Source organism: Panthera pardus, unplaced genomic scaffold (assembly GCF_024362965.1).
Source record: "Panthera pardus isolate Hobbes unplaced genomic scaffold, ASM2436296v1 HiC_scaffold_1, whole genome shotgun sequence".
Taxonomy (NCBI): Eukaryota; Metazoa; Chordata; class Mammalia; order Carnivora; family Felidae; genus Panthera; species Panthera pardus.
The window spans coordinates 69738300-69761835 of record NW_026526654.1 but is presented as its reverse complement, the minus strand read 5'-3'; the positions used below and the strand labels follow the sequence as shown (position 1 = coordinate 69761835).

At 38.2% G+C, this 23536-nt stretch overlaps 1 protein-coding gene and 1 long non-coding RNA gene across 3 annotated transcripts in view; one reads left to right on the top strand and one right to left on the bottom strand.

Moving 5' to 3' along the window:
- LOC109265977 (uncharacterized) overlaps positions 1-5303 on the top strand; it is a 64360-nt gene extending 59057 nt beyond the window's left edge. Inside the window, exon 9 of the long non-coding RNA XR_008421147.1 lies at positions 3297-5303. This is a non-coding gene — a long non-coding RNA (uncharacterized LOC109265977). The remainder of the gene's footprint in view (positions 1-3296) is intronic.
- The window catches only part of TRIM13 (tripartite motif containing 13), a 40327-nt gene continuing 18231 nt past the window's right edge, over positions 1441-23536 (bottom strand). The window contains exons 2-5 of one of the 2 annotated variants that reach the window (XM_053899767.1): positions 17666-17840; positions 14088-14549; positions 13376-13491; positions 1441-2685 (exon numbers count right to left, since the gene is read on the bottom strand). In XM_053899767.1, the coding sequence (XP_053755742.1) occupies positions 1456-2679 (1224 nt within the window). In that variant the 5' untranslated portion in view covers positions 2680-2685; positions 13376-13491; positions 14088-14549; positions 17666-17840 and the 3' untranslated portion in view covers positions 1441-1455. The remainder of the gene's footprint in view (positions 2686-13375; positions 13492-14087; positions 14550-17665; positions 17841-23536) is intronic. The other variant, XM_053899768.1, reaches the window with a different exon arrangement.

Genomic DNA, 23536 nt, shown 5'->3' with positions numbered 1-23536 from the left:
TTTATGAACCCTTTAGCAATTTTGGCTAAATCATGAATTGTCAGTTATGGTTGAGGCAGCCATTACCTCAACCAGCAGCTTAATTTGACTCTTTTTCTCATAGCTGGATTCTTCTGTACTTTCAAGTTAGTTGGCCCTTTTTTTTTTTCTTGTCCCCACTTGCGTTACCTTCTCTCAACCAAATTAAAAGACAGGGTAGGGGTGCCTCGGTGGCTCGGTCAGTTAAGCATCCAACTCTTTATTTCAGTTCAGGTCATGATCTCATGGTTCATAGGATGGAACCTCATGTTAGGCTGACAACACAGAGCCTGCTTGGGATTCCCTCTCCCCCTCTCTCTCTACCCCTCCCCTGCATGCACACTCTTTCTCTCTCAAAAAATAAACTTAAAAAAATAAAAGGGTAAAGACACTCTGCTTTCCAAAGAATGTTGTTTCATGACAGAAATAAGGTAGACTCGAGAGCAGTCCTAAGTTGAGTTCTAAGATGAGCAGTTCTTGTCTTCATCTGAATTGTAAGCAAGAGGAGAAAATTAAGTATTTTTATTCTGTGGGAGATAGGGCATCTTTATCTCATGTAAGCAGATAGGGCAAAATTAGTGTTTAGCTGATTACTTTGCACTTTATAATAGCTGACAGACTCCTCCATCTATTGGCAAATTAATCTTACTACTCTTCAAAAAGATACTAAGCAAGTGGATTGGTTTAGTTGTCCTGTTGCCATGATACTTGGGAACAACAACACAACACTTGGCTGCCAGTAAAAAGGCTTTCCCATTTCCTGTTCTTGCCATGTGTTAGACTTTTTTTTGTACCTACCACAGCCACCTAACACTTCTGTAGTTTATCACCAAAGGAATTTTACAAAACCTAAGGAGAACAAGGCAAGCTGAAATCATCACCCTCCTAAAAACGTAAACTGATCCCAAGAAAATGCCACCTTTTGTTTACCTGAGATTTACATTTTAGCAAAAAACTAAAATTTAGAAATCCAAATCTAGAAAAATTTGGAAGTCCAATCCACTCATATCTTTTCCTTTTTTAAAAGAATGTTCAGTCTCAAAAAGAGTTGCTTTACACGAGTAGTCTTTATTACATGCTTAAATTAACAATCACTGTTATACTACCTCATTAATACAACATTAGATCATGCGCTTTCACCTCCCCTTTTTCCACAGCATAAACACAACTGATAATGGAGGTAGGAGGTGTATTTCAAAAGCACTCTTTAAAAAGGAAGGAGGGTTCAGGACTGTACTATTAAATTTCACATTTACCTTTATGCTAACTCATTTGAACAACATATATAGGACATTATTTTTGAAAGGAACACTTTGGGCAGGGAAATACTTCGGGCAGGGAAATACTTCATTGAAATCTTGACCAAGTCTGAACTATCACTCAGCTCTTTAACAAATTTCTAACAAAAGACAGAGAACTAAATACTTGCAACAGATTTTATAATAGTTTATATTTGCACACAAATTCTGCCACATTGTTCAGCACCACCAAAGTAAAATTCTTAAATCTTTCACTGAAAATGAAAAATCCATCTGTCACCTGTTCCCAATAAAACACTGATTGTTCTACAAAATCAGCTGATTTAGCCAGATAGGAATTGAAGTTGGAGAGGTAGTCTTTCCAAGTTGTGAATTCATCAAATAAAGACCCTTCTAGGAATATGGTGGGACCAAAGAAAATGAGAAGGCTGAGCAGAATGACTACCACAAATAACTGAGAAAAGCTCCAGGGAATCTTACTAACGAACGTGCCAGCATCTTGAGGCAAAGAAAGTTTATCCACATCTACTAGTTTTATGTCTTCCCACTGACTGGTATCAAAGTTCTTCATTAAAGGGCTTGTGGGCAAATTCGAGGGAGGTAAAGGAGTTTCCTTGATTACTTTTATTTTCTCCCTGAACTCCTGCATCTGTTGCAGAAATATGATGGGTTCTGACACGTCTTTGAAAGCCTCAGCAATGTTAAAGGCCATTCGTTGTTCCTGCAAGATGGTGTTGAGTTTGTTGATCTCTGGGTCATAGGCTTGCATAACTGCCAGTTTCATGGTCTCAAAGTCAGACAGGATTTCATTCTTCTTTTGATCTAATGTATGTTGTAACTTCTCAAAAAACTCCTTCACTTTATCTGAATCTTTAGTCAGTAACTGTAGAGATTTCCTTTTGCTAGTTTCCAAGGTATCCAAGCGAGAAAGAGCATCTCCCCGACGCCAGGTCTCGAAGCTCTGGAAGAGGGACTCAAAGGCATCTCTTTCCTGAGCATAGGCATCTTCAATAGAACAGAAGACATGCTTGGTGTGGTCACCACGAGTAGCACAGATCCCGCAAATCAGTTGCATATCAGTCAGGCAGAAAATGTTGAGGGGTTGCCCCAAGTGTCCTTTGCACACAGGCATTTTGGGAGAGATCTTGATCTTGTTATACTTTTCCACAATACCCTTCAGGGAGTAATTGACCTGCAGGCTATTAACTCCAGTAGCTGAAGTTTCCTTACGGCATGTAGGGCACTTGAATGGAGATGATCTCCACAACGAATTCCGCACGGTCCCCTCTAAGATCCCTTCTAAGCATTTTTTGCAAAAGTTATGAGAGCAAGGCAAAACTCGAGGATCATCAAACAGACTGCAACAAATTGGGCACGTGAGATCTTCTTCAAGCAGCTCCATCACATCCTACCATAAAGAAAGAAACATTTTACTCCAGTAATCCCCTCCATTCAGACTATCTACTAATCAGAAATTATCTTTACAGGCATTAAAAATGATCTCTCACTGAAATAACCAGGCAAACAAAGGAAATAAGTGAGAAATTTGGGAAGGGAATGCACACCAAAGCAGATTTAATCTGCTGGGACTAGAACACACTCCTTATTAGCAGGGCTCCCTGTACACAAGGCCTTTGTGTGGACTTTCCAACAACAGTCTTTGGCTGAGATAGGGTTAGGTCTAGGACAACTGCAAGTTGAGCCAGCAGGACCCAACTGATTGTTTTAAAACAGAGAGCTGACTACTAGCTGTCAGAAACAAAGCTACTCAGTGTCTGAATAGAATGAGCTCTTTAGTCTGGGCCCACAATTATAAAATGGTATGCTATTCAAAAGAAAGAAGCACAGAAATACAAATTCAAGCATGCACTCTCGTGCAGGCTTTTATTAAAAACTAGCATATTTTTCTATTTCAAACGCAAGATTACAATTATTAAAATCCTAAGTAAAAGCATAAGACAAGAGTTGCAATTAATTCTTCAGAAAATTAAATGAGTTTTTTTTTTTTTGAACCACCAGAACCATCTAGAGCATCAATTCTCAAAATGTAGACAGAAATCTGATGTCCCTAAGACTCCTTCAAGTCATTCAAGAAGGTCAATACTTTATTCACAATAATATTGAGAACATATTTGCTTTGGGCACCATGTTGACAAATGCACTGTAAAAGCAATGGTGAGGAGACACTGCTAAAGCCTCAGCAGGAATCAAACAAGGCAAAAGGTACAAGTTACTAAATCCTTCATTACCACACACCCACAGTCTAAGTGGGGGTAGCCAATTTCATTTAAGAATGTTCTTTATGAAGCAGCAACAATTATTCATTTTATTAAATCTTGATCCTTGTGTATGTGCTTCTTTAATATTTTGGGTGACAAAATAGGAAGTAAAGAATTTCTGCTGCATCCAACAGATACTGTCTGGAGAAAAAGCAGTTAGTTACATGATTGAGTCACAATCTGAACCAGCTGCTTTTTTTGTGGAACACCATTTTTACTTGAAAGAATGAATGGCAAACTGGCTATTTAGACTTAGGTAAAAGCAGACATTTTCTTGAAAATGAACAAAATAAGCCCTTCAAGAAAAATAAATGATAGTATTTCTTGCCAATGATAAAAATTAAGTTTTTGAGTGAAAATTAGAATTTTGGAAAACATTTTTGCCACTTAAGAGCTTGACAGCTTCCCATTAATTAAAGACTTTGTAATGAAATGGTGATTTTAATGAATGTTGGCTTTTATCTTTTTTAGTGGAGAGATTATTGTATAATGAAATATGTTATTTGGAGATCTGCATAATACAATAAACTAATTTGTTCAAATGACTAATGCATGTTATAAATCGTGCTTGGATAAAAGATCAAAAGACCAATACGTTGAAAAATATGATTTCAGATTCCATATTGCAACATTTAAGAAACTACCAGTTGTTGAGCTTTAGCAAAGTATCAAAGAAGATCCATAATTATCAGAAAAGGCTATTAAAATATTCTTCCCTTCACCAACTACGTATCTGTGCAAGGTCAGATTATGATCTTTGTATATTTCAAAAAAAAAAAGAAAAAACCCATAACTTATTCTAACAGGTGTAATGAAGGGACAGATACAAGACTTTATTTGTAATCTATTAAACAGCAGTTCATTCAAGGGAACTATAAATATGTAGGGGCACCTGGATGGCTCAGTCGGTTGAGTGTCGGATTCGGCTCAGGTCATGATCTCACAGTTTGAGCCCGTGTCGGGATCTGTGCTGAGAGCTCAGAGCCTGGAGCCTGTTTCAGATTCTGCGTCTCCCTCTCTCTCTGCCCCTCCCCAGCTCATGTTCTCTCTCTTTCAAAAATAAATAAACACTAAAAACAATTTTTTTAATTAAAAAAAGATCTATAAATATGTAAAGCAATGCCAATTTTCTTACAACTTATTTAGAAAATGTTATTTTTCACAAATTATGTTAACATATAACAGGTTTATGATTGTTATTTTAAATGAGTATCTTAAAATTTTTGTTTTAATTTCCAATACAATAAATGGCTATATAAAGTACATATGTAAACAAAAGCTCCTGGGATCCTCAGTTTTTAAGACTGTAAAGTGGGGTCCTGAAAATAAAAAATTTTGAGATCCCTGGTCTAGAGAATACCATTTCTCAGTTCAAGTTTTATTATTTTAAAATGGACATCTTAAAACTTCTATCCTAAAGTTTTAAAACCAAATACAGTGCTAAATATGTCCTCGTTCAGCTTACTGAGGAACACATATATGTCAGATTACCACCAAACTAATAAACAGAATAGGGCCTAATAATAATCCTTATAATAAATAATTAAATAATTTTTAACAGTAATTTTAAGAGTCACAATCGGAGGGGCGCCCGGGTGATTCAGTCGGTTAAGCATCTGACTCATGGTTTTGGTGTGGTTCTGTAGTTCAAGCCCCGCATCAGGCTCCATGCTGACCATAAAGAGCCTACTTGGGATTCTCTCTCTCTGTCTCTCTCTGCCCCTCTCGTGAGCTCTCACACTCTCTCTCAAAACAAATAAACTTTAAAAAAAAAGGGGGGTGGGGCAGGGAGCCTTGGTGGCTCAGTAGGTTGAGCATCAGACTTCACCTCAGGTCATGATCTCACAGCTTGTGGGTTCGAGCCCTGTGTCGGGCTCTGTGCGGACAGCTCGGGCCTGGAGCCTGCTTGGGATTCTGTGTCTCCCTATGTCTCTGCCCCTCCCCCACTTGTTCTCTCTCTCTCTCAAAAGTAAATAAACATTAAAAAAAGTTTAATATAAAAAAAAGTCACAATTGGTGCTATAATATAGAAGATAAATAATATTTTTTTAATATTTGGGGGGCAAGGAGAGCACAGACAGAGGGAGCCAGAGGATCTGAAGCAGGCTCTGCACTGACAGGCTGAGAGCAGTGAGCCAGGTATGGGGCTTGAACTCATGAACTGTGAGATCAAGACCTGAGCTGAAGTTGGGACCCTCAACCAACTGAGCCACCCAGGTGCCCTGAAGATAAAGAGTATTTAAAAGATAAGCTGAGTTTGCAAGTCTAATAATTCATAGTTTTAAGTTGTGAGAGATATATGTATTATAGATTATAATACAATTTTATGTGGAATTAAAGCAAAGGTTATTTCTGTCAAATTTAATGTCATATGGCAAAAATATGTGATGAGCTGATTTTTCTGAACAATCTTTTGTGACATGAGAAGTCATAAAACCTTTGAAAAGTATGGGGAAGAGAACAGCTACAGAGACTGGGGTTGGTGTGAAGTAACCGTAAAAATTCTGACTCTAGAACAGAGAAGGAAAACTTTTGATGGTCCTCCTACCTTAGTCCTGCTATTTTATCATCTGCACCGCTCTTTGTCATATTTCAGCTAAAAATTCTATGCTAAAACTAGATTTTGGAGAAGGCAGTAGAAACAGGAAAGCGGGGGGGGTGGGTGGCAGCATTCAATAAAGTAAACCTAATTTACTCATTCTTGAAGGTTAATATTTCCAGAGAATCCTATCCAAGTATATTAAATAAATAAGAAGAAAAACAATATCAACTATTTGGAATACAGAGGAAAAAGGGCACCCAAAGCAAAGAGAAACTTTGAGGAAAATGGAGAAAGGCAATCTAGTATCATCAAAAATAAACAGGAAAATGTCACACGCAGGAAAATTTTGTAATAAACAGTCATCCCAAAGCCATAATCACATTATAGCTCTGAAAACGAACCAGGGGAAAAAACTATTTGAGAAGTTTCTTTTTAAAAATATGCATCAAAATTATGGTGGATCCTGTTGTTCCATTTTTAGTGATGCAGCTTATAAATTTTGGTTTATGATTTAACGATTCTTATTTCTGTTCATAAAAGCTCAACATTTTCACTTCTTTTAACTTTATACTCAGAACTTCCCCTACTACCAAATTAATGTGACCACTTCCACAGCTGACTTTTAGGGAAAACTGAGACAGCCTAATCCAAGAAACCATGGTAAGTCTGTTGCCTCAAAAGTTTTAAAGGAAGATGAGTAAGGTTTTTAGTTTAAGTGAAGGAACTTCTAGTTCCTTTTCTTAAAGTGTGGCTAACACAGAAAAATCGGAAGAAATCAATAAAACTCCTTTGCAGGAAAATACATATCCCCTCGTTTCTATGGCTAATTTTTTTTACCAATATAGATGTCAAAAACCTGTATGTGAACAAAATTTTTGCTCTCCAGTCATAAAATTTCAACTTAACCACTGTCAGATTCAGCGTAGAACAGCAAACACATATCCAAGATTCATTTTTGCCTTCAAATGTGTTCTGAATACCAAGAAAGTCTTAAATTTTGAAGCACAAAAATCTTTTTTCCCCAACAATTAAAAATTTCCCAAGTTTTTTACCAACAAAGCAAGTAGCCAAATCTGTACCTAGTTGTCTACCACCTCTCATTTTAAACCTCATTTTCCTGCCATATTTGTTTTTGTTTTGTTTTAGGTTTTTTTCCTTTGGAGAGAGAGCACATGCAGGCTGGGGGGGGGGGGGCGGGGGCGGGGGGAGAGAGAGAGAGAGAGAGAGAGAGAGAGAAAATCTTAAGCAGGCTCCACACACAGCATGGAGCCTTATATAGGGCTCAATCTCATGACCCTGAGACCATGACCTAAACCAGTATCAAGAGTCAGACACTTAACTAACTTAGCCACTCAGGAGCCTCTGTATTTTTTTTAATACTTTTAATTTATATACAATAAAATTCACTCTTTCTGGTATACAATTCTGAGTTTTGACAAATAGTCATAGTTGTGTACCACCACCATAGATATATTTTTAAGCAAATATTCATGATATCTGCACTCAGTGTAGACTATGAAAACTGCTTTATCCTACCTTGAGTGGATATATAGCAACAAGTCTGTACAAATGAAAACTGAAAAATGACAACCAGAATATTAAAAATGGAAAAGCCAATACTTAAAAGGAAAGTAGTCATAAAACAGAAACAAAACCTAAAATATGTGTGTTAGACTTCTCCCTCCTAGAAATACTTTATTTTTAAATGATCAACTCAAACTGAGTAGTGCCTAGGTGGCTCAGTCAGTTAAGCATCCAACTCTTGATTTTGACTCAGGTTATGATTTCACAGTTGGTGAGATCGAGCCCCTCGTCAGGCTCTGAACTGACAGCATGGAGCCTGCTTGGGATTCTCTCTCTCCCTCTCTCTGTGCATCTCCCCACTCATGCTGTCACATTCTCTTGCTTGTTCTCAAAAAAATAACAATAAATGATAACTCAAAATGATAATGCAAAAGGTGCTCATTTATTCATTCTTAAACTGGTTAATTTTAATAAACCATTCAAAGAGACTTTCCTATTAAACCTTTTAATCGATAGGAATATAAAGTTGTTCAAGATACTACTCATAATCTCTTTCCAAATCCTATTAGAAAACAAAAAGAAAAATTAATACTTTGTATCTTAGGGTTAAATCAAATTTCCATCCTGTTTTGAGGCATCTTTGAATTCAGGAATTCCAAAGTAAATACCTAATAAGTAACTAAACAGCAAATATTGAAACTCACTTCACAGACAAAGCTAAATTATGCAAACCTCTACTAAACTGAGAGCCATCAATCTTAGCTGGAACAGTGCTTGGAATAAAAAGGATCACCTTTTTTTTTTTTAATTACTTCTTCTCAGCATATTAGTTAATCTTATTTTCAAGTAGTATACTATATTCAATGTTAGTATGAGATCTAATAATGCTTTCTTGAAACTTAGGGTCTAGTTACTGAATCTAGTTAGAGGATGGAAGAATATTTATTGTAGTATTTTTTAAATCTTCTGTGTATTTGAAATTTTTCACAATAAAAAGTTAGGGAAAAAACTAAAAAGGGGACCAATTATAAGAAAACCATATTGAACTTAAAAAGCAAAACTTCAGAAGCATTAGCTAAGGTATGATAAGCTTTACAAGAGCTTGATCTGCTTTAGTACTGTTTTATCTTTTATAAAATAAAAAATGTATTATTGAGAATCTCTGTGATCCAGGCCTGTGAGGAGGCTGACGTAAGTCTGGGTCTTAATCTATGGCCTTTGACAAACCACTTAACATATATTGCAGTTTCTCTCCTTGCTGTACAACTGTTTTGAAAGGTATCTAATAACATATGAAAAATATTTTCAAAGTATTTAAGTACTCTATGTCAATGCCTTATTATACTTTATTCTGGCTTTTAGAGACTGCTCCATAACTTATATGATCAAAACAGTTTAAGAAAAAACAAGATTTCTGATATCTGAAAAAAAGGAATATTAAAAATATTAAAAATATGTCACATATAGTGTCTAAAATAGCTTGTCTAATTGTTAGGTGGCTCCAAGTTTCCTATGTCTCCATATAAGACAGTAAGAAACTTCCCTTTTCTGCCATTATTCTAGAATGAGTAGTTAAAATTTCCCCCAAGACATTTCTAATAGGATTCCTGATAAGTAGGGCAAAATGAAGCTAGAACAAAAGGTCCATCAGCTTGGAAGAACCACCTACTCAGCAATTTCACAGTTTTTGGACTATGGTAACATTCCCAGAAACTTAAAAACCAAATCATTACCCTTACTAGTCCAGACCAGTCAGAAAAACTGGGTGTTTTCCTTTCCTTCATTCTCTCCTCCATACCACTGTTTCCTCTTGACTCTTTCCTTTGTTTATTCTTTTAGCTCATACGCCCCATGTTTCAAGGTGTACACTCTTTTGATTTCCTCCTATTCTTATCCCCCACCTGCCTCTTTACCTTATTTTTCTTTCCCTTTTATCTTTTCCCTGTGTCACTTGATAACCACCCCAGCCATTACTCCATAATCCTGTAAATCCACAGCATTATATCAATAGGGTTTTAGGATACCAGCTAGATCAAATATCCCTATTCTACTTCTGTATAACTATCCAGAAATCTCTGGGGGTGGGGGGACACCCGGCTGGCTCGATCAGTATACCATGAGACTCTTGATCTCAGGGTCATGCGTTTGAGCCCCACGCTAGGTATAGAGATTACTTTAAAAAAATTATTTTTAATTTAACAGTAACAACAACAACACCCAGAAATCTGTGTGGACTCCGAATGGTATTGAAGCCTAATCTCTCTCACCCAGATGAAATCAATTTGAATGAGTGTCTGAATTTGAGGGAAACATACATATAGACTAAATTATTCACCTATTGTGGTACCAACCAAATTCAGATATTTATCTTTACCTGTTAAGAGTTCCAATTAAGTTGGAACTAATGACTTCCAGAAAGGTTTGATGAACCAGAAATGTCTGGTTTCTTTTCTCCCAAATAAATATAAGTGAGTTTAAACGAAGATGGAAAACTTTTACCCATAAAACAACTTGTCTTCTTTTACAACCATAAATTTGGCAATTGTTATTGGTTGGTATCTATTAATAAATTTCCATCATCTAAATCTGTATTTGAGGTTAATGCCAGCTTCCAGAAAGTAGTGTCAAAGTCTAGCATTCAATAAGTGGCTAGCTGGATTTAGCTAGGTAAGTGAGGTTACTTAGGTCGTATATAATACTGTACCAAGTGAAAACAGGCATTTTGTAAATAACTGATAAGCACTACCTATCAACTAACAACTTATTTGGAAATGTAATTAGTGCCATTGGAAATGTAATTAGTACAAACAAGGTTCCTTTTGCTAGGTGTAGAATTAGGTACACACGATATCTTATTCTAAAGTAAACCTGATCTACAGAATATATCAAGTAGAACACCAATTATGCTAAACTTTAAGCAGTTTTTAGTTTGGCTATGTTATGGTATACACTATGTTGGCACTCCTCACTCATATTCAATACCACAAATATGCAGGGGGAAAAAAAGAAGAAAGAGCTCCTCTGGGAGTTATAATGAGGAGCCAGGCTGTTGCCAAGTACGATATCCTTGTGGCACTTATGCCACAGGAAAGACAAGAATTCAAACTATCAGCAAAAATTTTCAATTCAACTTTTCTTTAGTAATACACCTAAATCTATAATGCAAATGAATTTTTTTTTACAGTTCATGTTACAGGAATTTACTTTATAGAAGGCTTAACTGCAATATAACTATTCTGTATATCAAAGGATGCCTGTATTTGGTTAACTGTTACAAAAAGGAGACATAGCACCCTATTCTTTTAGTACCATTCTAGTATCCAGAGTTCCAGGCCAAGGTAATGAAGATGGCAGTGTCTTCCATGAATAACAAAAATGAATAATCCAGTGTCCTAATGATATTTAAAAAGGTGAAATATAAGCCAAAGTCAATTCTTGCCCTAAATTCAGAAATACAGCACATTTACAAAGATACTGTTACTCTAAAAGGTATGATAAATGCCTTATAAAAAGAACATAGAGGGGCACCTGGTGGTTCAGTCATTTGAGCGTCTGACTCTTGATTTGGGCTCAGGTCATGATCTCACAGTTCATGAGACTGAGCCCTATATTGGGCTCTGCACTGATAGCACACAGCCTGCTTGGGTTCTCTCTCTCCCTTTCTGTCCCTCCCCGGCTCACTCGCTCTCTCAAAATAAATAAGCATTAAAAAAAAAAAAAAAAAAAAAAAAAACATAGAAAGTTGACACCATACTAAAGTTGGAAAGCTTATCCAAGCAGTTAGCTTTTATGTTTTTGTTAATATAAAAGTAATTTGTGGGTATAGAAAATTCAGAAAATACAAGGAAGAAATCACCCATAATTATATTAGCAAGGAATAATCACTTATTATTTTGTTATATTTCTTCCAATCGTGTGTGTGTGCACAGATACGTATTTTAACAAAACTGGTAACATCATACAATTTTATATCTACTTTTTTTCACTTTTTTTTATCACATTTATTTCCCTTATTTTTATATATTCTTCTAAAATGTTATAGTGCATCTTACAGATATGCTAATACTGGCTATATGTCTTTTTGGTAATAGAACATTTAAATGAACATCTTGTAGAAGAGTCTTAGTCCACGGTTCTAATTATTTCCTTAGTTCCTATAAGTGTACTGTTAGGTGGGTCAAAGAGTAGAAACACTTTTAAGGACCTTTGAAACACTGACAGGTTTCCTGCTAGAAGGGGTGTACCACTTTATGAACTCTAACCAATGATGTATGAGTGCCCCACTTCTCCATGCGGTCCCTGGCCTTACAAGAGAACTGTACTTTTATAGTTTAGTAAAAAAAAAAAAAAAAAAAAAAACACCAATAAGGCATACATTTTGATCATACATACCCAAATTTAAAATATAAAATAATTTAAGGCAGTTAACATTAGTATGCATTTAGGATTACCAGTATGTATAAGGAATATATGGTAATAAAAGTTATGGGGTAGGAATAAAATAGAAGTACAAACATCTTAGACATCATCTAGAAAACACCTAACTGTATAATTGAAAAAACTGAGCACCCCCCGCCAAAATGGAGCTTTCTCAATCATACACAGCAAGCTAGGCATAGGACCCGAATTTCCCAATTCTTAGACTTCAGCTCTATCTAGAAAGTGGGTCAAGAATTCAGTGTTCTCATTCATAAAATGGATTAAGTTTAATCATGGCTCTCTAAATCCCTTCTAAAGTTTTATGATTTTTACACATTAGGCTGTAACAGGCTGTCTGGTAGAGAGAACAGAGCACTGAACCTGTCTCTGGATACCTGGGTTCAAGCAGGAGTGTCTAAGTCATGGTTTTGGAAAGATTAGGTAGTGTGTGCCAGTTTTGTATATTGCTAAACTATATAAATGTAAGGTGGTTTAATTAATCTGTGTACAAATACTGTGAAAAATGTAAATACACATTTAAAGTATTATGTTAAAGTATGAGTATATTAACCAGGAAAGGTCCTGAAAGAGAGCTGGACTCTCTTGAACTCTAATTTCATGAAAAGGTAAAGCAAGTATTACACAGGATAGCAGGTATAAAGCACTTTCATGGAAATGGGTATATCTGAACAAAAGCTGTGGTACAAGTAGGACCAGGTAACCAACCAGTCATAAATATACAGAATGAAAAGAATAGCCTAGTGTTATGGAAGGACTTACCAGGGAGATTTAGTATCTCAGCTAGTGTAAAATAGATGGTATTAGTAAGGAAAGGAGAGCCTGAAAAAATGTATCTTCTCATTGTATAAGGTGGAAGTAAACCAGTTAATCAACAGCTCCAGTTAATCAAGTTCTACCAGAAGGAGTGGCTATGAAAAGGAAATTCTGCTTTTAAAGTACCTATTGTATAAAAGTCTCTAGAGTCAGAAAACTCAAACATTGTCTGTACAAGCCCTAGCAAAAAGGCATGGGAGAAGGGCCGGGGGGGGGTGGGGGGAGACCATAAAAAAAAGATGCTACTAAGACCTCTCTTTTTCTTTACAATATAACTCTTTAGCTTGTAATACATTTCAAATAATTGTTACATAAACATTTTCCAAATATAGAATCTATTTTTCTGAGTTTTGACAAAATATGAAAACAGAACACTGATGAGGATGGGAACACATTCTACACATAGTTCAATTTTGCATGGTTCTGGGCCTAAAAAAAAAAAAAAAAAAAGAAAACTGAGTGCTTTGTTTCTTAATGTAGGGAGAAGTATTGTAGTTTACCTCTGTCCCCTGCGAGCGAGCAGGTGCAGGTGTATTCGTCAGGGTTACTATTTTTCAGGACAAAGCTATCAGGGTTTTTTTCCCCTCACGTTGTGATGGACAATCAAACGAAGCTACTGCAAAGAAAGAACAAAGAGAGTATTATGCATTTATTTGCAGAGGATCCTTAGCCGTGATCCTCAGTGTTTTCCTTCCCTTCCCCCCCCCCCCCCCCCCCCCCCCCAAATCCTGCGCGCTAGGACCTGGTGAAAAAGCCAGGAGCATGGCTTTTTTTTTGGATATCTTTGTGCCTTTACTAAGGAGCTTCCCGGTTAGGGCGCCCTCCCCAGGCGCCAGGCACTTCCTCAGTTTCAGTGCCAGAGAGTGGTTGCCGGGCTCCGACTTCTGGTTCATGGTCGCCTTTTCTTTCCTAGGCGATACCGAGGCACTGGCACTGAAGCCGGGCATAATCTGTAGCGGAGCAGGGTTTCTGGAGCACAGACACGCTGCCTGGGCCCCGCGGATGCCCACCGCACGCCGCTCCACCCCACTCCCGTTTGTTCCAGTGCCGCGCTGGTTTTCGCTGTGCAGCTGGGGCTGGAGCTCAAACTGAGCTCTCTGGAGCCCCCCACCCACGCAGGTCGCTGTCCTGCCAGGGCAAATCCTCACCCTTGCAGCAGGCCCAAGGACCACCCCCCTTCCTAGAGTGACCGAGTGGGTACTTATCTCGGACCTCGGGGGCCGCGGGCAGGCGCCTGTCCTCCAGCCGCGGGGACCTCGCGTTACCGGCTGGGCACGGCGGCAAAATGGACTCGCAGCGCCAACGGGCCCGCCCCCTGCCCTCCTCTTCCAGCACCTCGATCCGCCTCCCGGGCCTCGGAGTTGCCTTTGTTCCGTCTCCCGGGTCTCGCCTTTCCCCGGAGCGGGGGGTGGGGAGTGGGTGAGGTGAGGCGGGAGTCCTTCCGGTGTCGACAACCAGCAGCAATAACTGCCACCGTCCGCGGTGCACCTAGGGGCGGGGAGGGTCCGGGACCGCTCGCTTCTCTCCCTTCCAGAGTGGCTGCGCGCGCCACGGAGCACCCTGCCAGAGCGGGCCGAGCCCGCGCGCGCTGGGAAGCAGACGGCGACAGCTAAGACGCGTAGGCTGGGCCTGTGGAGCTCTGGCGACCGGAGGTGGAGCCACCCTGGAAGAAAGCTGGCGCGCAACAAGATGGTTGGGTTTGGATTGTTGTACTTTTTTTTTTGTTCGTTGCATTTTTGGGAACAAAAAAAAAAGCCCAACCCTTCACACCACTTCATCTGCATCTCTCAAGACCAGAAGCCCAGCCACAGTGGCTTGGGGGACGGAGACAACTGTCTGCATTGCACCCCACAACTCGGGTTGGGTGGGATGGTCACTCTTGTTGGGACCAACGCCAGGGCTCTAGCCATGGGCTCCAACCAGAGCACCACCAAAATATGGTTAATTACCGTCCTCCCCAACCTTGCACCTGTTTCTTCGCAGGCTTTAGGATGAATACTAGAGACCCAATTCTACGTAAGATTTTCTTTTAGGAAAAACACTGTTTTCCTTTGGAGAGAAGGAAAAACTTAAAATTGGCTTTAACTTAAACGCTGCTAATGGCTATTCAGATGCTAACCTGACTCACCATTCTGTATAAGGACTTTGTCTAATACCAAACACATTAAGCACTTATACCAACCAATGATCTGTTTGGTTCCAAACAAAGGTGGAGGAATGGCTTCTCCAAAATTTACAGTCTTAGGGGAAGTGTAACAAAAAAATCACAGGATATGTCCGGGAGTTGAGTTCGCCCCCAGCAGGGAAGTCTGGTCTTTGGAAGTAGAATTTCAGGGAAAGGTATTATAGACCTACTATAAATAGTACTTGGGCTCCTTGACTAATAATGCTTAGCTCAAACTCCATAAAAAGCTCCTCCCCGCTCCCTTCGGAGACGTTGAGTTCCTTGCCAATGCCCTGTCCCTGAAACCCAATTTTGCCCTTGCAGAACAACAGTTCCTATATTTATGCCATATACTCGTCATAAAAACACCATGGGATGAAAAGAAAAAATTTATTTATTTATTTATTTATTTATTTATTTATTTATATTTCATTTTTTTGAAGAAAAACGGGTGCCTGGGTGGCTCAGTAGGTTAAGTGTCCAACTTCATCTCAGGTCATGATCTCACAGTTCATGAGTTCAAGCCCCACATCAGGCTCTGTGCTGACAGCTCAGAGCCTGGAGCCTGCTTCAGATTCTCTCTCTCTCTCTCTCTCTCTCTCTCTCTCTCTCTCTCTCTGCTCCTCTCCTACTTGTGCTCTTACTCTCAAAAATAAACATCAAAAAAAAAAAAAAAAAAAAAGCACCGTGAGATAGACATTATGATTCTCATCCTGTAGTTGAAGAAATGGATGAAGTGATTTCTCAAGATAAAAATCAAGAGGCAGAGCCAAGATTCTCAAGTTAGAGTCCAGCCAGGTATAGGTTCTTTCTATAGCATCATAACTGCCAATGCCATTGAAAACTACACCCCGGTCTCCTACTAAATTAGTGTTGTTTTTTAAAACACACACACAAAATCTAATTTATAAAAGCATCTTAAATACCCTAATGTTAAAATGAAACAAGAGTGAAAGGTTATTGACTCATAAGTCACAAATTATCCTTAATGCAATTATATACATATTTATATAGTTAGATCTGTTTGGTGGTAAATACTAATTAATAAACCTCTGCCCAACTAAATGTAAAATATTGGTTACATCAGCACAGAAGTCTTAAGACTGTTACATTGCTGAGAGAACATTATGTATTAAACTCTGAAGTGTAGAAAAATAGGGAAGGAAAAATAGCCTCTCTCCTCCCACGGTACTAATAAAACAGCACTGGGAATCCCCACATATAGTGTGACTAGAATAAGAGCGAAACCGCCAGATTGAAATGAACATACACAGCTACATCCTTCCCAGAAGATCACAATGTAACTAGATCCTGTTAGAGATAACACTGAGGGATTGTCAAAATTCTTGTCACACTGGAATTTCCTTCTATTGACTGTTCTTCACATAAGTAAACGAACAGCTGAAGACTGGAATTCATATGTCAGCACAACAATAAGACTATAGAGTCTTATTTAAATTTGTCTTTTGTGATATATTATTACAGGTAGAATTTTTTTTAAGATTTTGTTTTAAAGTAATCTCTATGCCCAATGTGGGGCTCAAACTCACACCCCAAGGTCAAGAGTCTCAGGCTCTACCAACTGAACCAGCCAGGCACCCCTACAGGGAGAATTTCTAATATGAAATATATGTATGTATTCTTATTGTTGTATTGATTTTATTCTATTGATTTTGTTTTGAGCCTTGACAAAGGTCAAAACTGCCAGGTGTCCTTCCATCTACCAAGACATGTGATCAGACGTTCCATAACAAAGGGGACATATAAATAAAACAAAGGGGACACATAAAAAGGGGGAAATATAAATTGTCAGTGTGGGGAGCATCTAATATCTAAGACTGAAGCAACTCTGTGCAGGAGAGGACTGCCGGATAATACAATAATAATAATAATAATAATAATAATAATATAATAATAATAATAATTTTATTATTATTCTGTTCTTCTCAATAGCTGCCAAGTTCATGAGTGCAAGCCCCAATAGTCCTGAAAGAGAATTCCTGGCAATACAAGGCACTGACATTGCAAGGTGTAGTGAAAAGAGCAGAGGCTTTGAAATCAATTCTGTATCCAAATTCTCACTCTACCACTTACTAGCTGTTCAAGTTACTTAGCAGCTCTAAGTAACCTCAGTTTTCTCTTCTGTAAAACAGGAATCATGATTCACTCATTTATGAAAATTAGGTGACATGTAAAGCAATCAGCATTGTCTGACATATAGGAGGTGCATAATAAATGGTCCCTACTGCTATTGGGCAAAAGAGAACCATACTGGTTTTGGATTACAGTTTTCTTGGATTTGTAGATTTGACGCCCAAGCACAACAGTCTTAAGCAGAGCTAAGCTGCCTATGTAGTAGAGGAAGCTAGGACTGTAAGTTTTGCTTTTCTACACCCAGCCCAGGGTGGCCTTTTAAAAAACATAAAGCCTTCTCCTTCTATACCTCCTTCTCTGTGCTTAGGGTAAGTAGAGAAAAAAGGAAAAAACATCACACTCAGTGAAAGGAAAACTCTACAGTTATTTTAAAGCTCTATAATTTCAGAAAAATTCAACATCTAAAACATTCCATTAAAAGGGAAAAAATCTACCTGTAAATATACATTTATCACAAAAGACAGAAACTTACCTAAGACTTGGTGAAATTAAAAGTCCCTGGTTTGAAGAAAGTTCCAGATTCCATATGTTTCATTTGCACAGAGAAGTTCATGCATTAAATGGAGCCAATGGTAAGATCAGCTGGCTTTTGAAGAGAATGAGAAACACTGCAGCAACAATAAACTCGGCCTTTAGCTGGGCTGTTTCTGTAGTTGGAAGGAAAAATGGTAAGAATGAAGTAAACTGTCAGAGGTAATTAAGGTGGTACTAGCATGTGCTTAGCATTAAATACTCAGCATTGTGCTAGGCACCAAAGGCACTAATCAAGGAATTTCCCATGTGGTTGAAGAGACAAGTCTTAAAAACAGGAACTAGTTTAGTGACAGTACATGGCCCAGTTAAAAGCCAACATGAGTGTTAAAGACAAGAAAGGACGAAGGCATCAGAAGCATCAGGGAAAATTCCCAAGGGAGGTGGGAGTCAAATGGAATAATTAAAGATCAGAGGATTTGGGGCACCTGGCTGGCTCAGGCAGTAGAGCATGTAACTCTTCATCTCAGGTTTGTGAGTTCAAGCCCAACGTTGGGTGTGGAGCCTACTTGAAAAAATGAAAACAATAGATAAAGATCGTAGGACTTGAAGATGAGAAAGAGGAGCATTGGAGGTGAGGAGCACAAGCTCAGGGTCAGAATGAACTTTGCTGGTACTGAGTCAGTGAAGAGCATGGCCTGGTTTGAAAATAAAGTTTGAGACCAAAGCATGGAATGTTGTGAAGGTCAGAATAAAGAGTTGAACTTCATTCTGTAGGAAATGGGAATTCACTGAATAATGATTCACGTGGCACTAACAAGATGAAAGCAGAATTTTAGAAAGATTAATCTGATTACAAGATCCAAGATTTAAGGGAGAAGAAATGTCCTTTATTTTTATTAAATGATTGATTGACTGATGTTTTTATTTATTTTTGAGACAAAAAGAAAGCACGAGCTGGGGAGGGGCAGAGAAAGAGGGAGACGGGAACTGAAGCAGACTCTACGCTGATAGCAGAGAGCCTGATGTGGGGCTTGAACTCATGAGCCGTGAGATCATGACCTGAGCTGAAGTTGGACACAGCCACTGAGCCACCCAGGTGCCCTAGAAATTTCCTTTGCTTTAATATTTTTGAGGTTTGTTGTTGAAAATTATAGATTGTTTTAAATGCAATAAGGTATATAAAAGTATAGCATTTAATACCAAATAATTGTTGATTAGAGTTCTCAATTTATAAATAAAATACAATATAGAATTAACTATGACACATATTCTCCTAAAATCCAACAAGAGGAAATTATATGAATATATATACTTATATATTAGTTATATATATAATTTATTTTACTATAATGATTTTAACTACATCATGTGACTAATACATTAAAACATTGCTTAGCTACATTTTAAATTATGCCTCATTAGAGCTTTAAAAATCACTACATATATACACTTTGAAATTTACTGCTCTGTTTTGATATTTTAATGATTAATTACGTTCAATTATGTTAACTGATTTTTTTCTGAATTCCCATATGTGTAGAATTTTATTCTTGATGAACAATAACTTTAGGAGGGCCTTGAGAATTATTCATTCAGGTTAAGACTAATAAATACTGTATATTTACAGTTGTTTAAGAGAATTAAATTTGTAGAAACTATTTTGGAATCCTTCTGTTAAGTTCATTAATCATTATGTGCTCTACTTTTATCTTGAAAAATGTCAGTTTTGATAATAAAGTCTTATAATTTCAATTCGGAAAATGACTTTCATCCTGTTCTATGGAACATTTTTTAGAATATTTCTTCTACAAATAAAGACACAATAGGGGTGGGGTTCTGCAGTTTTCAGTAGCTGGTAGATTCTTATACCTTCAATATACTCTGTTAAATAAAGGCAATAGTACATTTCATAGAGCTTTATTCTGAAGATCTCGATTAACCAGATACCTATCTGTACAGCATTGCACAAGAAATACATGCTTCATGGTGTTTTATGTGAGCCTGCTTGAGTCTGTCTGATATTAAAACATGTGGTAATAAATACCTTGTCAAAAGTGTGTTTATCTTATAATGGTCTTATTTATAACACCATGCTGGTTGTTGCTAGAATGAGGCGGGGTCTCTAGAAGCTTGTGCTGGGTCTGACCTAGCCACACCCCCTCCAAGTCAGGCATAAGACACAGACAATTCAGGAGACACATGAGACTCATTACACAATGTCAGCACAGTCTAGGCATTTTGTGAAGGTCACTGACCTCTGGGTTATGAAATTCAAAGGACATTTTTTCGGTTCTCATTTTCCTTGATCTCTTAGCAGCACTCACTGCCTCCTCCTTGAAAGGCCTTCTTTCCCTGGCCTTTAATAAGATCATCCTCACTCCCTGATTTTCTTTTCCCAACTCCAGAACTCCACCCTATTCTATCCAGCATTCAAATTCTGGAATTCTTTGAACACTCAGTTTCGGGACATTTTCAGGACTTCAGTCATTGTTTAATGAGTCTCATATTCCCCATAAAGCAGGGATCACAAACTGATAGCTTGTAGTCCTACCATTTATTTTTTTTTAATTTATTTTTATTTTTATTTTTATTTTTATTTTTATTTTAGAGTGACAGAGAGAACGTGCAACTGGGGGAGAAGGGCAGAGGGAGAGAGAGAGAAAATCTCAAGCAGGTGCCACACTCAACCAGAGCTGGACACAGGGTGAGGCTCAATCTCACAATCCTGGGATCATGACCTGAGCCGAAATCAAGAGTCAGATGCTCAACCTACTGAGCCACCCAGGTGCCCCTATTTTTTTATTTTTTAAAGATTTTGGTTTTATTTTTTTTAAGTTTATTTGTTTATTTTGAGAGAGAAAGAGAGGGAGCAGGGGAGGGGCAGAGAGAGAGAATCCCAAGCAGGCTCTGTGCTGTCAGTGCAGAGCCTGACATGAGGCTCAGTCCCACAAATTGTGAGATCATGACCTGAGCCAAATTCAAGAGTCCAACACTAAACTGACTAAGCCACCCAGGCACCCCAAAGATTTTATTTTATTTTTTAATTTTTTAACGTTTATTTATTATTGAGAGACAGAGACAGAGCTGTAGCAGGGGAGGGGCAGAGAGAGGAGGAGACACAGAATCTGAACCAGGCTCCAGGCTCAGAGCTGTCAGCACAGAGCCTGATGTGGGGCTCGAACTCACAAACCGTGAGATCATGACCTGAACTGAAGTCGGACGCTTAACCGGCTGAGCCACCCAGGCACTCCCCCTAAAGATTTTATTTTCAATCTCTACACCCAACATGGGGCTCAAGCTGACAACCCCAAGATCGAGTTGCACACCCTCCCGACTGAGCCAGCCAGGCACCCCAGTCATACCACTTTTAGATGATAAAAACCTTTTGAATTTAAAACTTTAGCAGAGGCATGCTCCTTCCTGTCCCATAGCCTTTCCTCCTTGTGGGCATTTGAGCTAGCTCTTGTGTTGCCCAAGGCTTGAACCCCTTCCAGCTTCTGGGCTCCTACCCTTGTAGCTCCTTCTCTCCCTAATGCACCCTTTTCTTGCCACCAAACCTCCCCTCCCCACTCTGGTCCCCCAATCGCAGCACAGCTGACACATCCCAGGTTGGCTTTCCAAAATGTTCCAGGCCAGGGATGGATCCCTCTGAGTCATCTCACTCTGCCCTGTACTCTTCTTCCTTTGCACACACTGCAGTTTGTTCTTACATATTTGCTTGTATAATTACTTGAACAATGCTTGTCTCCACTTGACTGTACACCCTGTAAGAGCAGGGATTGTGTGTGTTGTGTGCATGTGTGTGTCTTGTGTTTCCTCATCAATCCATTGCCAGCACCTAACCCAATGACTATAAATTTTTTTATGAATGTTTCAGGGAAGTAAGAACTCTCTCTTTGAAAGACTATTGATGCATTTCAACCTTCTAGAAATTAGCTCTTGAGACCAGATGAAATGGTAATGTACTCCGAACTTTATTCACTTAAAATAAGGACTTTACTATACTTTATTTGATCAAAACATTATCTCCACCCCCACCACCCCCGTATTTGCAAAGCAGTTTTTCAGACTCCTTATAGAATTTACAAGATGTGTCAACAGTCTGCACTCTTTCACGGCATAGCTTGTCTTGGAAAATGAAGATAATTTCTTGAATTATATTCTCATAAAAATTTGAAAACCTTTCTCATAAAAATTTGAAAGTATTCTCATAAAAATTTGAAAACCTTCTTCCACTGCACAAAAGTTAAGCAATATGCCACAAAAAAGACTTAATGATATAACTCAATAAAAATGTAAAACTGTTCATGTTTAAAGCACAATATAGTCGTGATAGCACACAACTATTAAAAGGAAGACAGGTGTCTGGGTGGCTCAGCTCATGATCTTGAAGTCCCTGAGTTCAAACTCAGGGATTAGATTCGGATCCTCTGTCCCCCTCTCTCTGCCCCTCCCTGCTCATGCTCTCTCAAAAATAAAATTAAAAACATTAAAAAAAGAAAAGATAAAGCTATATGTATTGACAATGGCATATATATAAGATATAGTAAGTAAATTGGGGGTGCCTGGATGGCTCAGTCCGTTAAGCATCTGACTTCGGCTCAGGTCATGATCTCATGACTTGTGGGTTCGAGCCCCGTGTCAGGCTCTGTGCTGACAGCTTAGAGCCTGGAACCTGCTTCAGACTCTGTGTCTCCCTCACTCTCTGCCCCTCCCCCACTCGTGCTCTGTCTCTCTCAAAAACAAATAATAAAAAAATTATTTAAAAAAAAGACAGTAAGTGAAAAATCAAGTTAAAAACAACATGTGTATCATGATTCCAATTTTGAAAAGAAATGTAATTGGTAGAATATGGATAGGAAAAAACATTTGGAGGAATATACACCAAACTGTCAGTTGGAGAGGGTGAAATTTGGAATTTTTCAGTATTTATGTTTTATATTATTATAATTCTTTTATATTTTTACACTAAACATCTATTACTTTTGTAATGTATTAAAAAAAAGGAAAGAGGGGCGCCTGGGTGGCGCAGTCGGTTAAGCGTCCGACTTCAGCCAGGTCACGATCTCGCGGTCCGTGAGTTCGAGCCCCGCGTCAGGCTCTGGGCTGATGGCTCGGAGCCTGGAGCCTGTTTCCGATTCTGTGTCTCCCTCTCTCTCTGCCCCTCCCCCGTTCATGCTCTGTCTCTCTCTGTCCCAAAAATAAATAAAAAAAAAAAAAAGTTGAAAAAAAAATTTTTTTTTTAAAAAAAGGAAAGAGAAAAATTTGTAAAAGAAAAAGACACTCAATTGGAACTCTTCCAAATGAATAATAAGGCAACACCTAGACAGAAAAACAGGCCAAATACATGAAAAACAGGACATTAGAAAAGGAAATACAAATGATCAATAAGCAGGAGAAAAAATGTTCATTCTTAATGAGAATCGAAGAAATACCAAGCAAAATGTTATTGCAGCCTGTTTTAGTTCATTAAATTGGCAGAGATTTAAACCATTATAATGACCAATAGGTCAGCAATGAGTGACACAGGCCATCTTGTTAGCTGATGGAAACTAACATAGATGGATACAACCTTTCAGAGGACAGTCTGGTAATCTGTATTAAAAAACCTGAAAATACATATACTTAATTCAATTTCTAGGAATTTATCCTACAAAAGTAGTCATAAACACCACAATTTATATGCCAAGAATATTTGTACAGAGCTATCAGAGGAAAATTAGAAATATTGTTATTATCTATCAAAACGATATGAGTTAAATTAATCCTGGTACCTTCATACAAAATAATAATATGTAGCCATTTTTTAAAGTTTATTTATTTTGAGAGAGAGAGAGAGAGAGAGAGAGAGAGAGAGTGAGCAGGGGAG